The following is a 24,360-nucleotide window of genomic DNA, read 5'->3' as shown; positions in this document are numbered from 1 at the left end:
GACAGGTGTTACTCGGTAGGAATGGTGAATTCAAGTATAAATTATGGAGAGGAAAAATGCCTGGATTCGTATCAAAGTGCTCTGTGTCAACAGAAGTACCACCAAGGACTGTGGCAAAGCAAGAGGCTGAAAGAAACCATGCGTCATGGTTCTGTTCTTCCATATTCTTACAACTAATCATCTGTTTGAAAAGTTGCATGTCTGTATCAGAAACACTAGCCGTGTTGGCTGAGCCTGTTACATATACTTTAAACCTGTTAGACTGAACCCCTGGTGTCATTTAAATGCTTTAATGATAGCCAAATTGGAAGCAGAACTTTTTATGAGTTAATACTTAGATCTGGGAATGGAAAAGTATAAAAGAAACATGAAGTAACTGGTGATTTTCCCTGCTGAGAAGAATTTTAGGACTATAAATGTAATAAATAGCTTTAATAATTATGGTTTGCATCTACCTACTCTAGAACTAGCCACTCATCTACTCAAAGGGCAGTGGCAAATTAGTCTTAGAGCTTTGCAAAAGTCAAATATGCATCAGAATTCTAAAGAAGTAAGAGCAAATGGAACGGGCAAAATTCTGTTGTGTTGTCTAATCACCCATCAGTCAATGGTAACTCTGCTATGACAAAAAAAATGCACTGTGTTAATGCACCTTGATTATTGTAGCTTCATAGTTGTATCTATGGGTCCACATTGTTCTCTTTTCCCACTTCTGAAGCAAACAATTCACAGAAAAATAGTGGGAATGCTAGCTCAATGTCACTGTCCAAAGGTGAAGTGGACTCTGCTACACCTAAAAGATACAGTCACTAGAAACTACTATAATCTACTTGTGTTGTTCAGGTGGGACATGGTTTTATTTTTTATAAAGAAAAACATTTAATTGCAACTTGCTTACATTTCAGAGCTTTAGTCCACTGACATCATAGCAGGAAGAAAGGCAACCTGAAGACAGACATGGTACTGGAAGAATAGCTGAGAGTTCCACATCCAGATTGGCAGGTAGCAGGAAGAGAGAGGGCCTCTGTGCCCGGCTTGATCTTTTGAAACCCCAAAGCCCACCACCAGTGATATATTTTCTCCAACAGGCCTCACCTCCTAAAGCCACACACTAAGCATTCAAATATATGAGCCTACAGGGACATTCCTATTCAAGCTCCCACACCCACCATCAACAAGAACCTGAAAGCCACTGGCTGGGAGGGGCTTTTGTGGCTGTTGGGTTTTCCAGGACTCAAAGTCCCCAAGAAGTTGCCATTATTATCGAAGACACCTCAATATCCCTGTATCATCATGACCAGAAATTATATAGCATTTTAGATCAAGGAGTGAAAACCAAGGACAAAACCAACACTTGTGACTTTTCTTGTTATTATTTGTTGATTATAGATACAGTGTGTGAATGGTCACAGATGAGAAATTCAAGGATACTGAGGCAGAGCATTGGAGGTAAGAAGTTTAATTAGAGCAGTCTGCCATGAACAGGTACGTAAAGAAAACAGTCAATGGAGTGTCAGGTCTTCTCTTTTAGGTCTCCAAGGAGTGGAGTTTCACAGCAAGAGCCTGCAGTTTCTCTGATTCCAAACAGGAGTCAGGGAAGCAGGTGTATAAGAATCACAGATTTACAGAGATTTGTAAACTTCAAGCAATGCCATTTCTTGATATATTTGAAGAACGTGTCTCTGTCATATTCAATCATACTGCCCATAACATACGGACATGGAATTAATGTGATCTACTGGAGACTATTGTGCTGCATAACCAATTAAATATTGTTTGGTGTGACTGGTATATTTCCATAATCAGACACACTTACCTATTCCCAACCTCAAGGGCATTCAAACTTTTTCCCTTCAAGGAATCTTTTTCACTTTTTTTTTTACATTGAGTCTTATGCTACAAATAGCATTGCCAGTGTTATAGGTCAGGTTGGAAATGAAATACTTCATGTCAATCCTTCCCACAGCAAATTATCTATTAGCAATTAGAGCTCAGAATTTAGCATAAACCTCATTATGTACATTATAAACTCCAGATATTATCGGCATGGACCAATCTCATAGCATTTTGGGGTACTCAATACTTATAGAGACTTAATTGGTATTTACTAATTGATCATGGAGCACCGGACTGAAATCTCAAGGTCCAAATCAGGAGCAAAAGGAGAGAGAGCACGAGCAAGGAACTCAGGACCGCGAGGGATGCACCCACACACTGAGACAATGGGGATGTTCTATCGGGAACTCACCAAGGCCAGGTGGCCTGAGTCTGGAAAAGCATGGGATAAAACTGGACTCGCTGAACATAGCAGACAATGAGGACTACAGAGAACTCAAGAACAATGGCAATGGGTTTTTAATCCCACTGCACGTACTGGCTTTGTGGGAGCCTAGGCAGTTTGGATGCTCACCTTACTAGACCTGGAAGGAGGTGGGTGGTCCTTGGACCTCCCACAGGACAGGGAACCCTAATTGCTCTTTGGGCTGACGAGGGAGGGAGACTTGATCGGGGGAGGGGGAGGGAAATGGGAGGCGGTGGAGGGGAAGAGGCAGAAATCTTTAAGAAATCAATCAATCAATAAATAAATAAATAAAAATCTTCTAGGAGGACCAAGTCCCAGCATGGGGAGGGGAATGGGGCATATAACCCCATCCTTTAGCTGAGAAACATCAGTTTTCTCTAAGAGTATTGCCAATAGTTGTTAGGCACACATCCAAGAGTATTTGGGCAGTACATACTAGCTTTGATGGGGTAAAACAACACCAAACATGAAGTTGAAGAGCGGGAAAGGGAGGGGGACTCCAGGGAGGGTTGGGATAGGAAGGTGAATATGATTAAAACACAATGTCCGAAATCTTCCAAACATTAATGAAATGGTCCATGAAAAAATACAAAAAAATAGCAACAGAAAGCTTCTGGTCCCCTGGGAGCTTAGATATGTGACTGAGTTCTCTGAAAGTAGGGAATGAAAATCCTTTTTAGGAATCTCTGTTTCAAAGGTTATGACAGAACACAGAAAGAGCTAAGCTTCTAGACTCCCCTAGGCTCTATTTTCTTCAGTGCAAATCACCTGAAAAGAGGGTTTTGCATGGAAACTTTCATTACAGTGATCCACACTATTATATGGGCAGGAAGAAAGGAATACTTTATATAGAACTTTGAAAGAAATCTTTTATGAGACCACCTACCAATCACCTAAGAAGGACTGCTGCAGTAGTCCTGATTTTATGAGCAGGGTAGACCTTGTTGTGCACAGAGTTTTTGCTTGTTTGTTATGGGTTATAGTATTTTCCATAAATAATGTAGTTCTATCTGTTTGAATTTCTTCCTAAGTTATCATTTTCATTGTCTAGTGTCTCATTTCCAATTATAAAAGTTTTGTGGAACGATTCATAAACTCTGTCGAATGTTTGTAATCCTCTCTACTTTTGCAGTCTAAATAGTAATATTTAGAATTGTTATGTGCACTTGACTTTTCCAAATCTTTATGAAAATATTTTCCTGAGTAAAATTGAATGCCATTTCTAATTTTGACTCTTCCTGCTATGTGCTATGCCAGAACTCCTATGAATATCTGATGCCCTATGAAAGGAGGCGTTATGTATTATTGCTACTGGCTATATGCAAAAACCCATCCAAGAAATCAATTGAGGTTTTCCCTGTAGTTCTACTTCCAGGGTTGTCAAAAGTAGTTAGCATCAGACTAGCTGATGAATAACTTAATCAGAATTTTTGCACAGACATGCCATCTCTAGACATATTCAGCTCAAGCAAAACATATTTAATGCATTAGTCAGGGGATTGCCAGTTATTAACCTTGGTTACAGCTATTATAATAATCAGAGAAATGTTTTCATTTAAAGTTTCTTTATTCAGAACTCACAATTCCCTCGAAGACTGGTGGTCATTGAAACCCTTCAGTTTTTTTCCTGTGTCTTAGCAATGTACTGACTTACATAATTCTGAAATGTTAACCCTTAATAGATTAGCAATTGGCAATCATTGAGTCTTTTAACATATTTTAAATATTCAAATAGGACTGACAGAAATCGTGATTGGCCTTTATATTTTATTATGCACATATATTAATTATGCCAATGAATAAATATAAAAATGTACTTTTGCTAGACACTTATATAAGGCTAAGGGTAGAATGGGGGAAATCAGTTATTAATTAATGATCCTGGAATTTAGAAACGAACTATTTCAAAGTACAAGTTCCATAGAAATAAGAACAACATGGAAAAACCTATTAGTGAACAACTTTTTCTTCCTTATCTCATTGTGGATTAAAATAAACAAGAAGGTAAGGACTGAAAATAGCACCTTCATTGAATAATGTCTTCATGTTATTCGTGGTATACGAACATAAAATAATGCTAAAAGACCATTGGTTCTCTTCCATATATCTACTAAATTTTACTGAGTATACTGTTAGAGCAATCTTCTGATGGCCAGGGTAGGTTATATATTAGAAGCTTAGAATTATTTTAGGAATTCCAAAATAAACTAGTGTCATCATAGCAACAGAGTATGAGTTTGGTTTCTCCATTTGTCTTTGTGTGTGAGAGAGACAGAGAAGTAGGGGGAAAAAAAGGAGAAAAAGCAATCTCTTCACATGTTACTTTAACTGTTGAAATTCTTCTTTGTCTGTCTTGACCATTATTTTATATTTTTGTTCCAATACAAATTATGTTTTTCTATAAACATGACTTTAACTCCCAATTAAAGCATGAGATACTCTGCTAAATATGCACCCCATGACTTCTAATTTAGATTAATTTTCCAACTTGCCCTCGGAAGTCGATCACTGAGTCGGTATCTGTCTTTAGCTACCACCACTATTGTCTTTCTGATTTCTGAGAAAGTAACATCCTCATTCATTTTTACAGTTAAGAACATATATATATATATATATTTCACCATGAATAACTTACTAGCTTTGGCTAATTTTTAATAGAGACCATGAAAAGAGGATATTTAAATACCAAGCTGGATTGTCTTATATTTTCCTAAAAATCTTAGTAGTACAAAAAATAGTAAACAGGTGAAACAAATGTGGTCTGGGAAACTATCTTGGTCTTGAAAATGAAGCTTTGCTTCCTCTCAAATCTCATCCGATTTAAATCCCAAAAGATACGACTCAGAAATGTGTCTATACAATAACCCTTATAATGTTATAATCCTTTTGTCTGAACAAAAAGCACCATAAAAATGTATGAGTGCATATATAGATTATATGATCATAGTTTTCACAAAAACATATGCAATGAAACTGGAAATTTGGACAGTTAGAACTTCTAATTTTATACTATATAAAAATGCAATAACTGTTCATTAAAGTATACCAATGAGAAAAAGTTCTAGATTTTTATATTTACTTGTAACTGTGCGAAGAGGAAGGGCCATGAACCTCAGTGCACATACGGAGGTCAGAGAACAACTTGAAGGGGTTTGTTCTCTCTTTTCACCGTGTGGGTTCAGGCGGTCAGATTCAGGTCACTGGGCTCAGCAACAAGCACCTTTCCCCACCGCACTATCTCACTGACCCACGAAAAACTTAGAGACAGAAGTTAATATTTCTTTGCACCCACTCTCTTTGGTTTAGCACTTTAGCTTGATGATAACTTCTTCTGCTTTGGATATGATATTGCTCATGTTAGTTTTCAATTTCCTTTCTTTTATGATTGAGATAACGCCAGTTCCTCAACGAGTTTTAATGACTAAAACATTGTTCTACGTTGCGTTTTTATTAAATTTGTAATCCTCTATGATAATAACCCCAGACCTTAAGTTATGTCTACTTGGTGTTATACAGATTTGACATAATCCAAACATTTCCCATGTTACATAAAACTTCTTGGAGTGCATTAATTGCTCTGAAGTGGTCAATGAATTTGTGCAGATTTTAATACTTCTACATTAGCATTTGCACTAGTGATGTCAATTTGTATAAAAAATTAGGTAAGAGGCTACATGATGACACTCTACCTCAGAAAAAACCTGCCAATATTGTAAAATAAAAGTACTGGAAATGATCTAGTTCAGAGGATATTACAGGAATATGACTATGTAGCTTCATATACTCTCTTACTCTAGACTTGATCCTATACTGTAGAGAAAATGTGATAACAAACATATCTGTCAACTCACAAAACGAGAAAATGGACAGTAGATGGGCTAAAATTTTTCAGTATATGTTTATGTTAAATCTACTGAACTTGAGGCATATACGTTGTTGTGGCTATCTAAGAATTGCACCTATAGCTAGTAAATAAAGGATAAGATATGAAGCATTTCAAATTGATTTTTATTTATCTACTCTGTTCATCTAGTGAAGATGTCTATATATGGAGTGGGGTCTCTTCTGCCTGCCTCTAAGTACACATGTAGAAGCCAAAGGATGACTTTGAGCAGTTTTTTTCTATCACTCTCCACTTTATTTTTTGAGACAGGCTCTCTCATTGAAGCTGGAGTTTGGCGTTGCAACTCGACTGCCTGGCCAGTGAGTAAATAGGAGGCTCCTCCTCAGCCTGCCCTCCATTCCAATCTTGTGCTGGTTTACACTGAGATTTAAGTGGGTGCTGGGTCTCTAAACAAGTCCTCACCACAGCAACCACTTTACTCACCGAGCAATCTCCTCAGCCACCTTAGGCTCAAAATTTAATGTATTCTTAAGTGGCTCCAAAGCAGAAAACAATAAGATTGTTTGATACAGATACATGATAGATAGCTACATAAATAGAATGAATGAGAAAGCAATTAGGGTTGAATCTGAGCAAAAGGCATGTGTTGTTTTTTGCACAAGTGCTAATCTCCAATTTTCTTAGAGTCAGTCAATTATGTATTGAGAAGTAAGTCAGATACATTAATCAAAGCCCTTTATTCTAAGTGATAAGATACCAACCACAAAGGATTATATGGTGTATAATACCATTTATATGAATTACCTAAAATAGGTAAATGCACTGAGAAAAAAATAGGTTAACAGTTACCAAGAAGTGAGAGGAGGGATGGGATATGCCGGCTAGTTGGTATAATTTTATCATTCATAGTAATAATAAGTTCTAGAACTTAATAGCAATGATGTTGGCTAAAATGTGTTAATATGTGAAAAACTATTGAATTATATATACTCTAAATGAATAATTTTATGGTCTAGTAGTTGTATCTCAACAACACAGCTTTTTTTTTTTTTCCTTTTTCTCGAGATAGGCTCTCTCTATACATAGCTTTGGTGTCTGTCCTGGAACTATCTTCTGTAGATCAGGCTGGCCTTGAACTCACAGAGATCTCCCTACTTCTGCCTTCTGAGTGCTGGAATTAAAGGTGGGTGCCACCACTGCCTGGCTAGACTATCTTTCACAACGCATATACTGGAACTACACAGAGAAGATTAGCATGGCCCCTGAGCAAGGATAACAAGGCAGCTTTTTATGAAGAAAAGGGAAGGAAGGAGGCTGAGGATGAGGGCATTGATTAGTTGGTAAATTGTTTGTTGTGAAAGCATGAGAACTTTAGTTCAAATATGCACCACTCATGTCAAAAGACAGGCTCCCAGTAGACATCTGTCTTCCCAGCTCTAAGATGCAGGGACAAGTTGGTAGATCCCTGGACCAGTGATCAACCACTCTAGCAGAGTCAGTGCATGTAATGTTCAGTTAGAAACTCTGTCTCCAAAATGACTGACAAAGATATGCAATGTTCACCTTTGATCTCTGTGTGAACATGCATCTTCACACACATGAACACACACATATATACATACAAAAAATAAAGAACAAAAGAGAAAAAGGAGGAAATAATACAGTTAATATAGTCAATGGCTTGAAATACTATAAAAAAAAAAGTCCAATGGTGTAGCCAAATGATGGAGGAAGGTCATTGGTTAAATAATAAAGAAACTGCCTAGGCCCATTTGATAGGCCAACCCTTAGGTGGGTGGAGTAAACAGAACAGAATGCTGGGAGAAAGAAGCCTAGTCAGTGAGTCGCCATGATTCTCCCACTCCAGACAGACGCAGGTTAAGATCTCCCTGGTAAGCCAGCTCGTTGTGCTACACAGAATATTAGAAATGGGTTAGATCAATATGTAAGAGCTAGCCAATAAGAGACTGGAACTAATGGGCCAGGCAGTGATTAAAAGAATACAGTTTCCGTGTAATTATTTCGGGGCATAAGCTAGCCATGTGGGCGGCCGGGTGCTGGGGACGCAGCCCCACCGCTTGTATTACAACAGCCAAAAGATTAGGAAGGCCAAGGAATAGAGAATACCTATATCTAAAAAGGCCAAAGAGCTCAGAGTGTATAATCTACAGGGATTCTAAGTCATCAAGATTATAAACTACTCTCGCCACCATGGGAATTAGTGTGGAATTTCTTTACAAAGCTAAAAATAAAACTATAGTTATACTATTATATCACTCCTGGGAAGGTTGCCAATGACATATATGACATGAAAGTAGAAGGGAAACTATTTGGGGAAAGGGAAAAGGGAAGTCGACTAATGGGAACAGGAGAGGGTAATGGGGATAGAGAATGTAAAGCACATGATATACTGCAACACTCATGCCCATGTATACACTTGAGTAAGCAAATGAATATGGAAAGGTAACGTTTGGGGGGAACATACTCCACTTGACATTTATATTTATTTTCTTCATTTTAGTTCTACCAAGTCAGTGTGACAGTTGATGTACATTGATCACATTGTACTAGTTAGCATTTCTATCACCTTAAATATTTTGGGACACTTACATTGTTTTAAATAGCAAGGTTTAACTAATTTCACAATGGCTAAAATCTTGTGAAAGATGATACAAAATCATAAACAACTAATGCATCTGGACTTAAACTAAAGATTCTATTGATCCATATGACATTCTTATAAAAAAAAACTAAAATTTATCATTTTGCCCTTTCCTTTCTTCCCCCCAACCCTTCCCAGGCATTCCATCTTGCTCCTCCAAAACCACGGGCATATTTTCTTTAGTTGTTACATATTTGAATGTCATATGCATACATAGCTATATATGCCTAAATACATAAAAACAATCTGGTCAGTCCATTTATCCCTGAAGAAGACTATTTATCTTTGTCGCATTATTCCTTAGTTTCTTTGTAGTTCTTTGTCGAAGGTTGGGGCCTCATGAAATTTCCCCTTTCGATATCAATAAGTTTATTGGTATTGTATTTGTCTAGGTCTTTTCTTAGCAGCCATGTTGGTGAGATTTCATGGGTACAGTTCCCCTATCATTTCTAGTATACATAATTTCATAGCAGATTTCCTGTTCCACTGGTTCCACAATCTCCAACTACCCTGCACCCTTCTTCCACAATTTTCCCTGAGCCTTACATACAGGAATTGATCTTAATTAGAAGCAAATCTAGGTTATCAGAAAAGGAAAAATAATGTTTCTATGTTATAGCTACTAGAGGACTGTTATGACCTGACTTCTCTGTATTTCTGATAGTGATTTCCCTGAATGAAAACGCATCATAGGATGTCGCGAATAATATATTAGTCTATTTGCATGTGATGTGAGAAAAAAGTGATAAATTTAAAGTATGTGTAAATTATCTATTAGAGAAAGAAAAAACAAAAACCTGTACCCTTAATTTAGAACAACTGAGTGGAGCCCCTGAGTCAGTAACAAAGGCTGCCTTATGGTTAAGGTATGAAACTAGATAATTTGGAGGAACTTGTTTCCTTCGTATGGTTTGCTTTGGCAGTTCCAAAACCACAAATCATGTTGGTTATATTATTCTCACAAATTATTGGTGATATATACATTGGAAAGCCTTTCTTCTTTCAAAATCTCTATTATCTACACATTTTTGCTAGAACTGACACTGAGTATCCCAGAAAAAGTCAACTGCTTTTGACAAAATATAAGAAATTAGATAAACATGGTGCCATGAGTTCTAGAATATTCTAAAAGAAAAAAGAAATACTTTTTGTTTATCTGTGCATTGTTATCATCTGTGCCTAGTATATATTACTATTCTATTAAATAAATACTAAAACATTACCAATTTTTCCATATTTAAAACTCTTGAGAGTTTATAGCTAATATATATTTCAAGCACACTTAAAATTTTATTACAAAAGCTTCATGTTATAAAATATTTATGCTATGAAGTTTTGAGAACTCTTAAACCCTTATATGGAACTCATTATTAGTTTAAAAAAACCCAAAGGTAAGAAATTTTTTATGCACAGTGAACGGTAATTTTTTGTTGTTCTAGAAAGATAGTTATAGCATGGTTAAAAGTAAACATGTTATGAAATAATGGTTAATTATGATCATCTGTGCCACAGATGGTTTGTCACTGCCACTTGAGACTACACCAAGTCTGTCCCCTGTGGCAACAAGAAATAAAAATGGGGAAACAGTGTACAGTACAAGCATCCTAAGATTAACCATGAGACATAAATTGTTGTCTATGACAATAACATGTAGGTGATTGTATTTGATGAATAAAGGTAAGAAAGAAAATTGAACTGAAATGGAATTATCAAGCAGAAATCAAAAGAAGAAAACAGATTATATTAAAAAGGTCTTCCAAGAATCAGCAGTTTTCATTGCCTCAGAACATTCCTTCAGAAATGTAAAGACAACTTGTAGAAGGAATAGAAAACCTGTACCCTGGTATATCAATCATAAAATCTGCCTGTTTTCTTTTATTTCCATTTAGATAATGGTTTTTCCATCAACTGAAATACCACAGGTCAAATTCTTATTTTCATTCATGACCTCCTCTGAGCCTTATTGCACACATTCATTAAAATGCACTATATGCAGACACATCATTTCTATCTATTCAGTGACTATGAATGGTACTTATTACTATGGCAAGCATAGAGGAAATATGTAGCATGCAAAGGGAAAGGAGTTTTCCAAATATTATTTGGAAGTGGCTAGCAAAGAAAAAAGAAATTTTAGCATATCTAATGGCATGGCCAACACTAGAGCGGGAGAGAGTTTTAAGCAGGGTCAAAAACATCAACAGCTTGAAAAAAAAAACAAAGTAAAATAAGAAATGTGATCTTGCTAAAGACTTCCAGGGCAGTCGATAGAAGAGGGATAGGAAAGTTCATTTCTCTGAATACCCTGGAGACACCAGTGACTATCTGGGGTGGGGGAGGTGAGGTAGAGCTTAATGATGCCTTTCAGGTGGGGTTCTTTGATTGTTTGGTCTGGTTTCTTTCTTTCTTTCTTTCTTTCTTTTTTTTTTTGTGAACGTTAACTAAATAACAGGAGCTAGTAGACAGGGCGTAAAGATATATGAAGGGAAGTCCCAAGGTAAAAGGTAAAAGGGCAGGTGATTGAAATGTAAGATAAAGGGTAGGAGAGAGAAAGAAACCCTCTACAAGGAGGCAAGGATAACGGGATGACAGGGGCAGATGTTAGTGCACCATGTTTGCATGTGATGGAGTAAAATGGATATTCTGCCAGATTACTTCTTTTTCCCATTAACACACAATGAAAGGTCATCAGTGAAAATCCCAAACACGGGGATGGAGGAGGCAAAGAGCAGCTATTTGTGGAAAACTGTAGCCATAAGCCAAATGCACCCCGCTATCTGTTTTAGTGAATAAACTGGTTACTGGAATATAGTGATTCATTCATTTATTTTACTGCCCATGATTGCTTTTGTGCTATAAGAGCAAAGTTGAATGGATATGACAGACACTTTATGGCCAACTTATAGAGCCTAAATTAATTACCAAGTAAGTTGACTATGAAGTCATTAGGATAGAATTCTATCCTATTAGGGTCCAAAGATAACATTTTAAATGAGATGAAAATAAAATAGGGTTCCAGAGGGGATGGTGATAAATTTGTTGAAGGGACCTAAAGTCATAATGGATACTGACTAATGGAAAGAATTGGAACATTTATCTTGAGAGGACTCAGTTTTCAGTGCTAGAAAAGGACAGTTTGAATATTTTATACCTACATTTTGCTCTGGTATAAATGAGAAATATTTCAACAAGAATGTAATTACTTTCCATAGTTTTCAATTGCTTATTTAAGGGTATTTTCCTTTAATAAGAAATACGTATTTGTAGGGTTTTGAATAAGAAAAGCAGGCATTGGCTTATATATTTGAATATTGTTCCCAGTTGGTGGATCTGTTTGGGAAGGATTAAGAGGTATGGCCTTGTGGGAAGAGGTGTGTCACTGGGGGCAACTTTGAGGTTTCAAAAGACTCACTTTATCCCCAGTGTGGCTCTCTGCACCTTACTTGTGAATTGAAATATGAGCTCTCAGCGGCTGCTCCAGCTGCAATGTCTTCCCTCTACCATCATAGAATCTAAATGTTGGGAACTCCATGCCCAATTCAATGCTTTCTTTCATAAGTTGCCTTGTTCATGGTGTTTTATCATGACACTAGAAAAGTAACTAAGAAAAGTTAGTGCTGAAATGGTGCTATGGTTGTGACAGAACTGACCATACTGATTCTTGAAGGGATGTGGCAGAGTTTGGGATTTTGGACAAGAAAAGGGATTGAATGCAGTAAGCAGAAATGAATGAGTCATCTTAGTAGGACACTGGGAGATAGTAATGCTGACCATTACACAGACAATGGACACCCAACTCAAAAGATTTCAGAGGAGAACAATATTTGCAACTAGGTTAGAAATCATTTTAGGATGTTTTGGCGAAGGCTATTGTTGATTTCTTCCCTTGTCCTAAGAATTTTCTGAGGCTAAATTTAAAATAAACCAATTTCTTCAGTAGAAGAGATTTCAAGGCAGCCCGGACGGGGTTATCAGTAACCACTATTAAGCAGCTCTACAATGATAAAAAAAAAAAAAAAAAAAAAAAAAAAAAAAAAAAAAAAAAAAAAAAAAAAAAAAAACCAGTGGGGCAAAAAGAAATAAAAAAAATGCCATCTGAAAAGAAAAAAATTAATATTGGAGTCAAGGCTTGTGCTGAAAGAGCTAAGGAGATTGAGGAGAAGCTTGATCCACAAAAGAATAAAGGATGATTGCCCTTAGGGCAAGACCTTACCCATCTAGGTTTCCAACTTGTGAGAAAAATGCCTAAGTAACTTTCTGCTTCTCAAAAGAGAAACCAAGGAAAGCCACAGCAAATGTGTTCAGTGGGGTCAGACTGCATTCCAAACAGACAGCCAAACATAGCAGCACCTTCCATTTGATTCGGGTTCGAGAATCACAAGTAAAATGGTTGTGAAATCTTTTTCATGGTTAAAGAGCCATTGAGGCCAGGCAATGTATGACAGGGCAGCTCCTGAATGAAGGCCCTGAGAAGCAATTGTGTAAAGTGAAATCTGGTTGTGTTGGAAACCCCCAAGATGCTGGACATGCTAGAGATAAGGGATATCAGCCAAGGCGAGCTGTGCATGGGCAGTTGAATCATCCTAAGAGCAAGATTTATCTTGAGGGCAGCAAAGTTGGAAGGGTAGAGTCATACGACCCTTCAACAACGGATGTGAAGCAATGGGATTCTCAGTTTTTACCTGCTAGGTTTTGGTTCAATATTCCCTCCCTATGCCTGATTTGTTCCTTTTAGAATATATATTCTATGACATTGTATGTTAGAAATATACATTTTTTAATCTTACAGGGGTTTACAAGTAAGATATTGCCTTGAGTCTCAGAAGAAACTTTGGGCTTTTAAAAGTGTTTAGACTGAAAGACTATAGGGAATTTTGATATTGGAATAAGTACATTTCACATTATGATATGGGCATGAGCTCATGGGGGCCAGGGAATGAAATGTGGTGTTTGGAATGCAAATGACCTCTGTAGGCTCATGTTTGGATACTTGGTCTCCCAGTAGTAGAATTGTTTGAGAAAGATTAGGAGGTGTAGCCTTGTTGGAGGATATGTGTCACTAGGGTAAGCTTTGAGGTTTCAGAAGACTCATGCCGTTCCCAATGTGTCCAGTTTTCTGCTTGGGGAATGAGATGTAAGCTCTCAGATGATACTCTGTGCACGTGTCACCTTGCCTTGACTCCACCATCATAGACTCTAAACCTCTGGAACCAAAAGCCAAAATAAACTCTTCCTTTTCTAAGTTGCCTTGGTCATGATGTCTTATCATAGCAATAGAAACCCTATCTAAAACGATATAGACTTTTTCTACATTTATCTTCTCAAATATATTCATTATTTTATTTCCTTTCCATGTCTGCATATTAGTTCAAGGAGTCATTTTTCAGATTAAATGCCTACTTTTGCATTTGACCCTGCTGATCTAAAAGAAGTTACCTGAAATGAAATTGTGCTATAGTACTAACAAACCTAAAAGTATTCCATTGCTTTTCCTATAATACTAGCACTGTATTGATAGATAATAGATTTCATAAAGCTTGCAATGAATTCAAAGTTTTAGTTTATCAAACAAAGTAAATCTGTATGTCATGAGCAACAAGACAAAATGCTGAGAGGTGCTCAGAGTTTGAGGTGCCTAGCGGTGAGTGAGCCTTTGTGGGCTTGTTCATCTCTCACATCTCTTTCCCTCTTGGTCACTTAAAACCAAGGTGAATGCAGGATTTTTACAGTGTATGTCAAGTCTTTAGATATCTGACTTTGAATGAAATTCCGCTAACAAGACAGACCAAGAGCTAAAGCAGATTTATTGTTTAATTTGCAGTTTGAAGAATGGGTTTTGATAGTCAGTAATCACCTCATTCTTATGGCTAGTAGGCAGTTTGATAAGCAATGTTTTCCATTTTTGAAAGCCTAAAGATTGTCTACATTGATTGAATGACGAACGGTTGGAGGATTAAACTAAGACAATCAAAGTTGATAGCAAACGCCTTTTAACACAAAGCAATTTTACCAGTCCAATTTCTTCATTTTAAACATCCTGTACCTTTCCTAAAATTCAGGAATTCAAAATAAATAATAAAAATAGCAATGATCTTTTATAACTGGTAGGTAGATCTATTTATAGAAGTAAAATCCTAACTCTAGTACTGTGGCATTTTAAAATTATATATAAATTTAAAACATTTGCTTAACCAAGTACACTTGGTCCCAAATTACTCAGTAATCTGTAGCCTATATTATTTATCAATAATACCCAAACAAACTTATAGATATGACTGTCCTCATTCTTCTTAGATACCAGCAAGAAGTGTGTGTAGGAAAAGGTTAAGTTGTACTTGACAAAAAATGGCATTAGTAGTATAATAAAATATAACACGTTCATCTTTATATTATATTTAATATAACAATGCAATATGAATGAATAGAGATGACCTTTATATTTCCACATACAAAATTATGATAAAGAGATGAATCATAATGATCCTGATTGGGAAATATTTTACAACCGTAATAAAATAGCACACTGTGCACCAGAAATATGACTGATAATCAAAACATTTTTTAAGTATTTTAAAGGATGGAAATGTTTGTTTCCCGGGTTTGGTCATTATAATACTGTATGCAATTATTAAATTATCACACAGTAACCATAAATTTCTGACAAAAAAATTAAAAATGGAAACAGATGGCAATTGTACTAACTGAACAAATTGGCAATAACAACTGTGGAGCACTTTTCAAACCAGTTTTTGTGTCCTGAACTTGATCTAAGAGAGAGATCTCATTAATTTTTCAGGAATAAATGGGGCAGATATGGTTATGTAGTTAAGTAACAACTTTGCGTCCCACAGCTGCAAAGCCCAATTCCCTATTTAATGGTACATAATATTCCAATAGCACTATATACAAAACTTTTAGGAATACTATTAATTTTATATTGACCATGCTGGTTTTCAATTAGGAAGGGCTATCATTTTCACCAGAAAATAATTTGCCCTTACAACTGATATATTCCAATCAAAACCAAAATTTATGACAAAAGAATATACATCATACATTTTTTTTCCTGTCAGATGAAAACCAGATGCATGAACACATGCACACAAAGACTCACCGAGGTGTACAGGTATCCCTCGCTGTTCATTGCCAAGTACAGCTTGGTTTGAACTCCTTGAATAGCCACCACCCGAAGACCCACAGGGATGAGGTTGAACAGAGCTGAAATTTCAAAGAATATGAAAATGTTACAATTCCAATTTGATAGCTCTCCAATGTATTCAACAGGAACACGGGGCTTCCTCAAATCAGTGGAGACTCAGTGAGTCTAGAAATACACAAATGTAGCCTTGTTCTACTTTCTCGTGAATCTGACTACTGATTATATTTGCTTAACTGGGTCTATAACAACATATTCTCAAATACTCCAGGAAGAAGGGAAGATTTGGGTTCTAACATCCTGATTTTTAGAGCACTGGAGGTGGGGAATATTTACATGGGGGGGCGGCAAAGTATTAGCAATCACTCTGCCCACTAAAATATCATCCTTCTCAATCTAAGTTCTTAGCCTGCTCTTCTAGACAGCTTCTGAACTTTTCATAAGCACTGTTAGATGGGACTGTTAGCTGAGGACAAATTCCTGTACTCTCCCCAGACATACTACACCAACATTTTCATCTAAATTATCTGTATTATTTCCAGTGCAAAAACCTCTGAAATAAACCTTGGCCTTGCAAAAAAACAAAACAAAACAAAACAAACAAAACAGGTTATTTTGTATTCTTATATTCCATAAAGAAGTGGCATTTCACAGGATGATAGAGTTGAGCAGGCTCTTGGCATTTAGTCTCAAAGACAATAGCTATAGTATTAAAATAAGGCATGGAATAAAAGTACTATTTGTTTTTCTAATGTTTTCTGCAAAATCTTTGCAAGTGGGCTAATGAGGTCTTCATCTTTCCATCTGAAGGTCTTACTGCATCAAACTTACACCCAAGGGCTCCTCACAAGCACACACCACTCACTGGAGACAACCAGTGGGTGTTCTCCCACTGCCAGCTGTCTCCGCCCTCCCACACCACGAACAAAAATAAAACAGTACATTTTTAAAACGTAGTGTTTGCCACACACATCTTTTGAAAATAGCCTGTGCACCTTGCTCCTGAGAGCCACAAACCAATATTGATGATTTTTGCCCTGTTTCATAAGTTTGTTGGGGATGATAAACTGGCCTGTTACTTCCATGAACAAGAATTTGAAGGTGTCACCCCCATATATAAGATTTTTTTTTTTCTAGAATCACTTAGCTTTGAGCACTCTGTTGCACTAGATAAAGTAATATGGGTAAAAATATTAATAAGGAACAAAATATTCCTTGTGAAGCCTACAATACATCTTTCCCTTAAAATTTGGGTGCTATAAAAGAGGAGCTAGGACATATTGTACAGTTCAAAATACAAGTGTTTCCACCACATGCCACTGATGGCACTTCATTCAATACTCACCATATAAAAAGCTGTGCCCTTCTGTTATGTGAAGGAAAGAAAACTAATTGCACAGTTTGAAAGTCAGGATCATGTGCTATAATTGACAATGTAATGTACAGAAAATGAGTCTCATATCTTTGAGCATATCATATATAAGTCATGTTTCTTTTTGTTGAGGATACCTTGCTAACAGCAGGTACTCACAACACATTTGTAGACTGATACCAAACTGCATCATGAAAATATGACCATGTGTTTGGGGGATATAATAATAGTTGATAATCATGTTATATAAAACTTCATACTTAAAAAAATCTCAACTATGATAAACTAAACAAAAAGCTCCACATGAGTTTGTTTAAAGTCAATATAAAAACATGCCTGAAACCTAATTGGGTGATAGTAACATATAAGAGAGAAAAATGTAAATGAAATTGAAAATGATTTCTAGAATCTTATTTTATAAACCAACATTCTGAACCTTATTAGTTTTATGAATTTAGCTTTTCATGTCAGGAATGAGCATGGAGGGAGGTAGAAAATGAAGAGATTGATAGTGGCTTGAGTTTTGTGTTGCTTTTCATTGCTTTGTGTTTTAGTGTGAGATGAAATGTTTAAATTTCAAACAGTAGACAGTTAAAGGAGAAAGAGCAGCAAAGAACATCAATCTATATTACCTATTCCTGAATAATGGCATTGTATTTGTAGGAGGCCATTCATTATGTAATCTAAGTATTTATTAACTTAGATACAGAGACAGACAGACAGATGTACGCCAAAACTGAAGAGAGTAGAAAAATGTGAAGTAGTTGATCATATATATCACATACCAGTCCAATATTTTCTTTAGATATTCAAGATGAAGTACACACTGAGATGTCTTTGAATTTTTCCAAAGAGGCAGTCTTCCCAGATTAAAATGCAAAAAGCTAAACCAGAAGTATGCTTGGATAGAATCACTGTGATCTTGCTCTCTTTCCTGTTTCTAAGATAGAATCTTGCTTCCTCTAGCAGTTCTGATGCTTGCTATGCAACGCAGACTGATCAGGACCTATGAGCAATTCTCCTGCCTCAGCCTCCTTAGTATTAGGATTGCAGGCATGCACTACCACTCATAGCTTTGCATTGCCTTCTCTAAACTTGGAGTAATTCTTTATGCACTTAAGATATGGCAAGAAGAATTTAAATTCAGGCTTATTTTAGTCAGAGGCTAGGCTTCAGAACATAAACAATGATAAATGAAACCTAGGGTAATACCAATTTTAGGAGCGATGGATTTTGTCGTGAATAATCTCAATAGTAACCCACAACTTCCTCTACAATACACCTTTGAGTCATGTGCACTGCATTTGTTATGGCTTGCTGCTTTTTGCCAGAAAACTATACTCACAGTTAATAGAGCTAGACAACAGTAACAAAAGAAGAATATTTTGATCAAGTTGAAAAATTTATCAATATTATAAGTAATTGATTTCATTTGTGTTTCTAAAACATATTCAATTAAATACCTAAAATCTTTTATTCTCTTTTAGCTAGATTTTAAGAGGTCTGTTTGTCTGTTTTTCTTTGTTTGGTTTGGCTTTTTGAGCCAGGGTTTCTCAGTGGAGCCCTGACTGTCCAGGACTTCACTTTGTAGACCAGGCTGGCCTCAAACTCACAGAGATCTGCCTGCCTCTGCCTACCAAGTGCTGGAATTAATGTGTGCACTACCATTCCAGCCCGTTTTATTTATTTACTTACTTACTTACATCTATGCTAGGCCTATAGGACAAAGGCAGACGTCCCAACGTTGCAGAGGGTCTTTGGGTGACTGTCCAGGTAGCCAGCTGTTTCTGTCATTTCTCACATGTTTTTGAATTCGCTTGCTTGCACTTTCTGTTTACTCAGCTAATGTTATTTTCCTTCTCAGGTCTCTGAGGGAGTTGAAGACTAGATAGTTATAGTCTCCCTTATTTATGAGACTCAGAAAAGAAATGCACTAAAGAAATGTAAAGTATATAAGGCTGAGATATCAAAAGATAGTTTTGGAAGGTAATGAAAGTTATGATAGAAACTAAATTAGGTACAAGACTTTGGATTCACCAAGATTGGATAGATAGGGAGTAAATTCTCTGAATTTGTTAAATGCAAATGGACTAGACATTGTCAACATATTCATTGCCTGTATATAGTATATAGTCATTGTACTTCTTGCACATAGTTTTCCTTATATTAGTTATAGCCTTCTTTTTATTTTAGACAAAAAGGGGAAATGTAGTGGCATTTATTTATTTATTTATTTATATTATTTATTTATTCATTCATTCACTCATTCATTCATTTTGTGCATTTTTAAAAAATTCTAATTAATAACCTTCATGCTGCTTCTTATTTGTTTGCTAGTGTTCCTATATATATAAAAAAACTTATACCTTAAAGGGGTCACTTTCTCAAGGCTATGCTCCCTGCTTGGCATTCACAGTTGAGCTCTACACTGACCTCTACACTGAAGCTCTGCTTCACAGTGCTCAAGGTAAGGCCAGTTTCTCTAAGAGACTAATAATTAACAAAGGTATTATTTTAATGTACTTGGAGAACCATGATACACTGAAGTGGCAAAACTATTGTAGGTTTGAAGAAAAAGGGGGAGCTATCTTTTAAAAATCCATTCTTTATATCCAAGGCTGATAATAAAACTGCCTTCATGAAATGTCTATCATCTTTGCTTTTCAAGGAAAAATACATAATTTATAATGTCTTACTTGCCCATGATGAGATTTCATTGGATTGACATTTACCATTATAATAAATTTACATAAGATAACCTTAAATGCATAGTATAAAACTCGGTTTTAGAAATAGACATGAATAAAGCATGAAATTATTTGCTTTATCATATGATCTTGTTTACTATATCAAAGCTAAAATAACATAAAATCAATTAAATTGAACTAAATGAAAAACTATGATAAAAAGAAAAATATAAACATAATACTGGGAATGCATGCTAAGGAAATACTATTACAATGAGTCACAGGTAGAAAAAAACTTGTATCGTAGTTCCATTCATTTAAATAATTGCTTCAACTTAATATCAAAAAATTGCTTGGTTTTGAGTGAGTATTGATCTTAATGGCCACACTTGCAATTTGATAGACCAGTATAATCCACAGGCATCTGTGTTTTATGATGGCTTATATGGCACAATAGCAACAGGGAAGTGAAGTTAGTTCCCTAGACTTCTGGTTGCTCTTCAACCCCCTAGACTTCTGGTTGCTCTTCAACCCAGAGTAGACAAGCTTGCTTTTACTTTTGGGATACTTTCCATTCGCAGGGTGCATATTAGGGTAATACTTACCTTTGATTGACTTAAGGCTATATGTTTTAATCAGAGTAGACATGGATTCTTGTTATCTGGCTATGTTCTTTAAAGGTCTCTGAATGTCATTAGTATTTAGAAATGGCATGTCAGACAGAGTTGTAATGCAACCAAAGAAACAATGTATTTGTAGGAATGGAGGAGAATAACCTAATATACAATATAAAGATCCATAATAAGAAATAGATCTCTGTGTGTGTGTGTGTGTGTGTGTGTGCGCACACGCACGCATGCGTGCACTGTTTACTTCCTAAAATGAATATGTACAGCATGATCTTTATGAGTTTGACATATCACTAAGACACAGCACACTGAATCATCTACTTAAAACAAAACGAAACTGTTCCTTTTGAGTAACTGCATAAACACTGGAAACAAATATTTCTCCTCGATTTGAACCTGGATATTTAAAGCATATGAGAGCAATCCTGACTCGTAGCTCATCACAAACTTCCCTTTAACAATGTTCATTTTCTTGAGACACTATAGAATAGAGTAGCATACAAACCTTAATTCCTTTCCCAAACATTGATCTGTATACATAATTTGGTAGAAATTGTATTACGGATCACTATGTATTAATGTGTGTTACTTGATGGCAGTAAAGTGCTCTACTTCATTTGGGTAGTTGTTTCAAATAGAATAGTATGCATGAAGGAGTAACTAGGATTTGTTATAAAACTTTAATGTCATCACTGCAACAGAGCATTTGGCACAACACTGAAGAGCCTTTCAGTATACAGGGCCTCCATCCTAGGAGCCAAGAGATGTTTCTTCAAGGGTAATCGAAGGTAACTTTCTATTGAGGTAAAATTTCAACCCCCAGTCCAGGAAGCATTGTTTAAAGGTGTGAAATTCTTTAATCCTTAATACTGGGACACTTATCCCATGGTTTTACTGTCTTCAGTAATGCAGTTCCAAAAGAACGAACTACAGAGAACTCCTTAGCAGCCAGACCTACTTTCCTCAGCTGTTTTCTCAGCCAACAATGGGAATATTTCTAGGAATTAACAAATCCGAGAGAAACGAATCCAAATTTTAGAAAACAGAGAATGAATTATGAGAACTAGGAACTTTAGGTCTCAGAAACAAATGAGTAAGTCTGCGGACATCAGTAATTGCAAGAAGACCGCAATTAATATTGAAGAAAAGGGGGCATTCTTTGTGTCTTTGTTTTAATTATTCTAAATAAATATTTTAGGCAAAGGTTACATAACAAATCCCTTCAGATCACTGGGTTTCGGTAATTAGAAATAAAACTCCCATTTGATGCCTTTCCTTCTCGATCCAGCATTACAGTCTCCAGGTTGGTCTAAGAGAAATTCCCTTGCAGATCCGTGTAAGTAACTCAGTGTTAAAGTAACAATTAGCCTTAGAGTTACTGGTATATGTGACAAGGGTAGGGGGAGCAAAAGCTTGTAACAAGAAAATACCATGGTGTGAAGCCACTTCTGCCTCTTGGGATGAGACTCATTTTTAAGAGTAGAGATAGCATGCTATTTCAGGGTTGTTGTGTGGGTGAGAAATTTTTCTGGGGGAAAAAGTAATAAAATCCAAAGGACAGCCATAAATCTATCGAGATTACCATGGAGATGACATTTGGATCAACCTTCAGATGGTGTCAACATTATTTGCTCTACTTTTTATTTTAGACGTGTCTGTGTTCAGCTTCCTGTAGGGGAGCCTGTGTAAACAGGGTTATGTCTCACATGACCAGATTTTGCATTCACCTAAGGATTTAGCAAGGTTTGCTTGAATGAAAAAATAAATAAAAAGAACCTAGTGTCAACAACATGCTGGTACATACTATTTATCGAGCAGTCACTTACTGTAAGTGCTGTCCTCGTCTTTGGTGCCATCGATGGTGCCATCTGCCTGCAGCTGCAAGTGGTAGCCTTGTCGGCTGTATAGTTTGGTAACGATACCCTTAAGCTGAGGTTCTGCAAAGAGAACAATGGTTTAGGTCAATTCATGAGACTCGGGTTCAAATTTCTAAGTTTGTTTACAAGTTTTAGTGGGAAAAAATCAAACCATATTTTCAAAGAGTCCTCTGGAAGAAGAAAAAGAAGCAAACAAATAAAAAGTTTCAGAATAAACCTTATAGTATCTGAAGAAACATTTGGTTTCTAGTTCAAAACACTGGCGATGCACTAGAGCTTTGGACAAAACCCATTATTTGCAATAGCTGGTCCTTTGGCTTAGTCCTACTCCACCTCATTAGACACTCTGAATGGGTTGGCAAACGGCACAGTTTATCGTCTTAATGATGTGTTACTTTCCATGAGGAAGAAAATACATAGAAAAATAATTTAGAGTAACCTACCAACCAGGTGCCAAAACCTACCAGCAAAGATTTCCTTTAAAAATCAGCACAATTTGTATAAATAATCCCCATCACTCTAAGAAGGTTATGTATCTAACCTAGAATCTCATCAAAGGACCTGTATCTATAAAACTGAGGCTTCCCATACAAGACAACGAGAAGGGGGCAGAAGAAACAGCCGTTGCCATCCCTATCAGATCGGTTTTTGCTTGTGGAAAATGGACTTGAAAAGAACAGTTTCTGTTGATAAGGAGAAAGGAAAATTAAATTGTACTTATTTTCAAATTTGATATCAAAAACATGATTACCTGAAACATAGGTTCTTGATTAAAATGATCTTCAATTATGAATCACTGTAGATTAATCAAGCACTTAATTTATTTGTAACAGCCATGATATCCACAATTTGCTTTTATTGAATACAGACACCTGCGCTGAAATAGTATTTACTGGAGTCACATAAGCACACATTTTAACTGCTTACGTCTTTTCAAAACAAGCCTAGTTGACAGCTAATGCATTACAAACTTCGTGCAAACTGAAGACCTATGCCTGCTTTTCCCTTCCAGGGTGTGTAGAGCACACAGAGAAATAACTGATCTATGAGTAGGTCTGCATTGCTGTAATACTTGTCAAGTAAAAGATAAGAAAATGGTGCGAACAATTCCTTTGGTTAAGAATGAGAAATAAGCTGCATGCTCCCCCTGAAGGTCTACCTTGACGCAACCTGACAGACACCTAAGGCTCTGAATTTCTCCTGTCGTGGGAATGTCTTGCCACTCTTTGCACTGAAATCATTAAAAAGGACCCACAACCTAAAGATGATTTAAGTCCCTTCTTTCCTCTTGCATTTAATGCCAAGTAATCAGTTTTAGTAGTCTGACCAGATTACTAAGATCTTTGACGCAAGGTCCTAGAAATATTTCTCCCCTCGTCCCATCCCCCAGCAAACGTTTCAAAGCTGCCCCACAAGTCAAGTTTGTCCCAAAAAGAAATGAAATGCCTAAACAGTGGAAAACTCATGTCCCTTGGGGATGGTATGTGGAGGGGAAGGGTCTGGTAGGCAGAGGTTAAAGCCAGACAGGGAGGGATTCCCTGCGTTTTCCAGGAGGGGTGGGCAATGGTGTCAGTCCTGCCTCTCTCTTGTAATTTCCATACCACATGACAGCTTGTCTGAGTTACGCCTTCCATGAGCCCACGGGCATGCACACTCATACACGCATGTGACATGTCTGAAGCTGAGGGCGCCCCTCCAGAGCAAGCTATGCTCCTGGGCTCTGTGCCTGTCCCAGGGCAGTTGCAATGCAGCAAGCCTGTTGTTAACTGTCACGGAGGCAAAAAAGCAATCTCCTCCTCAAGCACGCACACCAGCTAGGGGGCCTCTCTGC

The 24,360-nt window shown here is 36.7% G+C and overlaps 1 protein-coding gene and 1 pseudogene across 4 annotated transcripts in view; one reads left to right on the top strand and one right to left on the bottom strand.

Moving 5' to 3' along the window:
* Positions 1-24,360, bottom strand: part of Fgf13 (fibroblast growth factor 13) — a 534,707-nt gene that overhangs the window by 62,179 nt on the left and 448,168 nt on the right. For all 4 annotated transcript variants that reach the window (XM_057759648.1, XM_057759647.1, XM_057759649.1 and 1 more), the window contains 2 exons: positions 22,479-22,589; positions 15,923-16,026 (listed from right to left, as the gene is read on the bottom strand). In XM_057759648.1, the coding sequence (XP_057615631.1) occupies positions 15,923-16,026; positions 22,479-22,589 (215 nt within the window). The remainder of the gene's footprint in view (positions 1-15,922; positions 16,027-22,478; positions 22,590-24,360) is intronic.
* Positions 7,351-7,436, top strand: LOC130868707 (U6 spliceosomal RNA; annotated as a pseudogene).

This window comes from Chionomys nivalis, chromosome X, assembly GCF_950005125.1.
Source record: "Chionomys nivalis chromosome X, mChiNiv1.1, whole genome shotgun sequence".
In the NCBI taxonomy this organism is placed as follows: domain Eukaryota; kingdom Metazoa; phylum Chordata; class Mammalia; order Rodentia; family Cricetidae; genus Chionomys; species Chionomys nivalis.
Note: the sequence above shows the minus strand (reverse complement) of the source record. Positions and strands in the feature narration are given on the sequence as shown.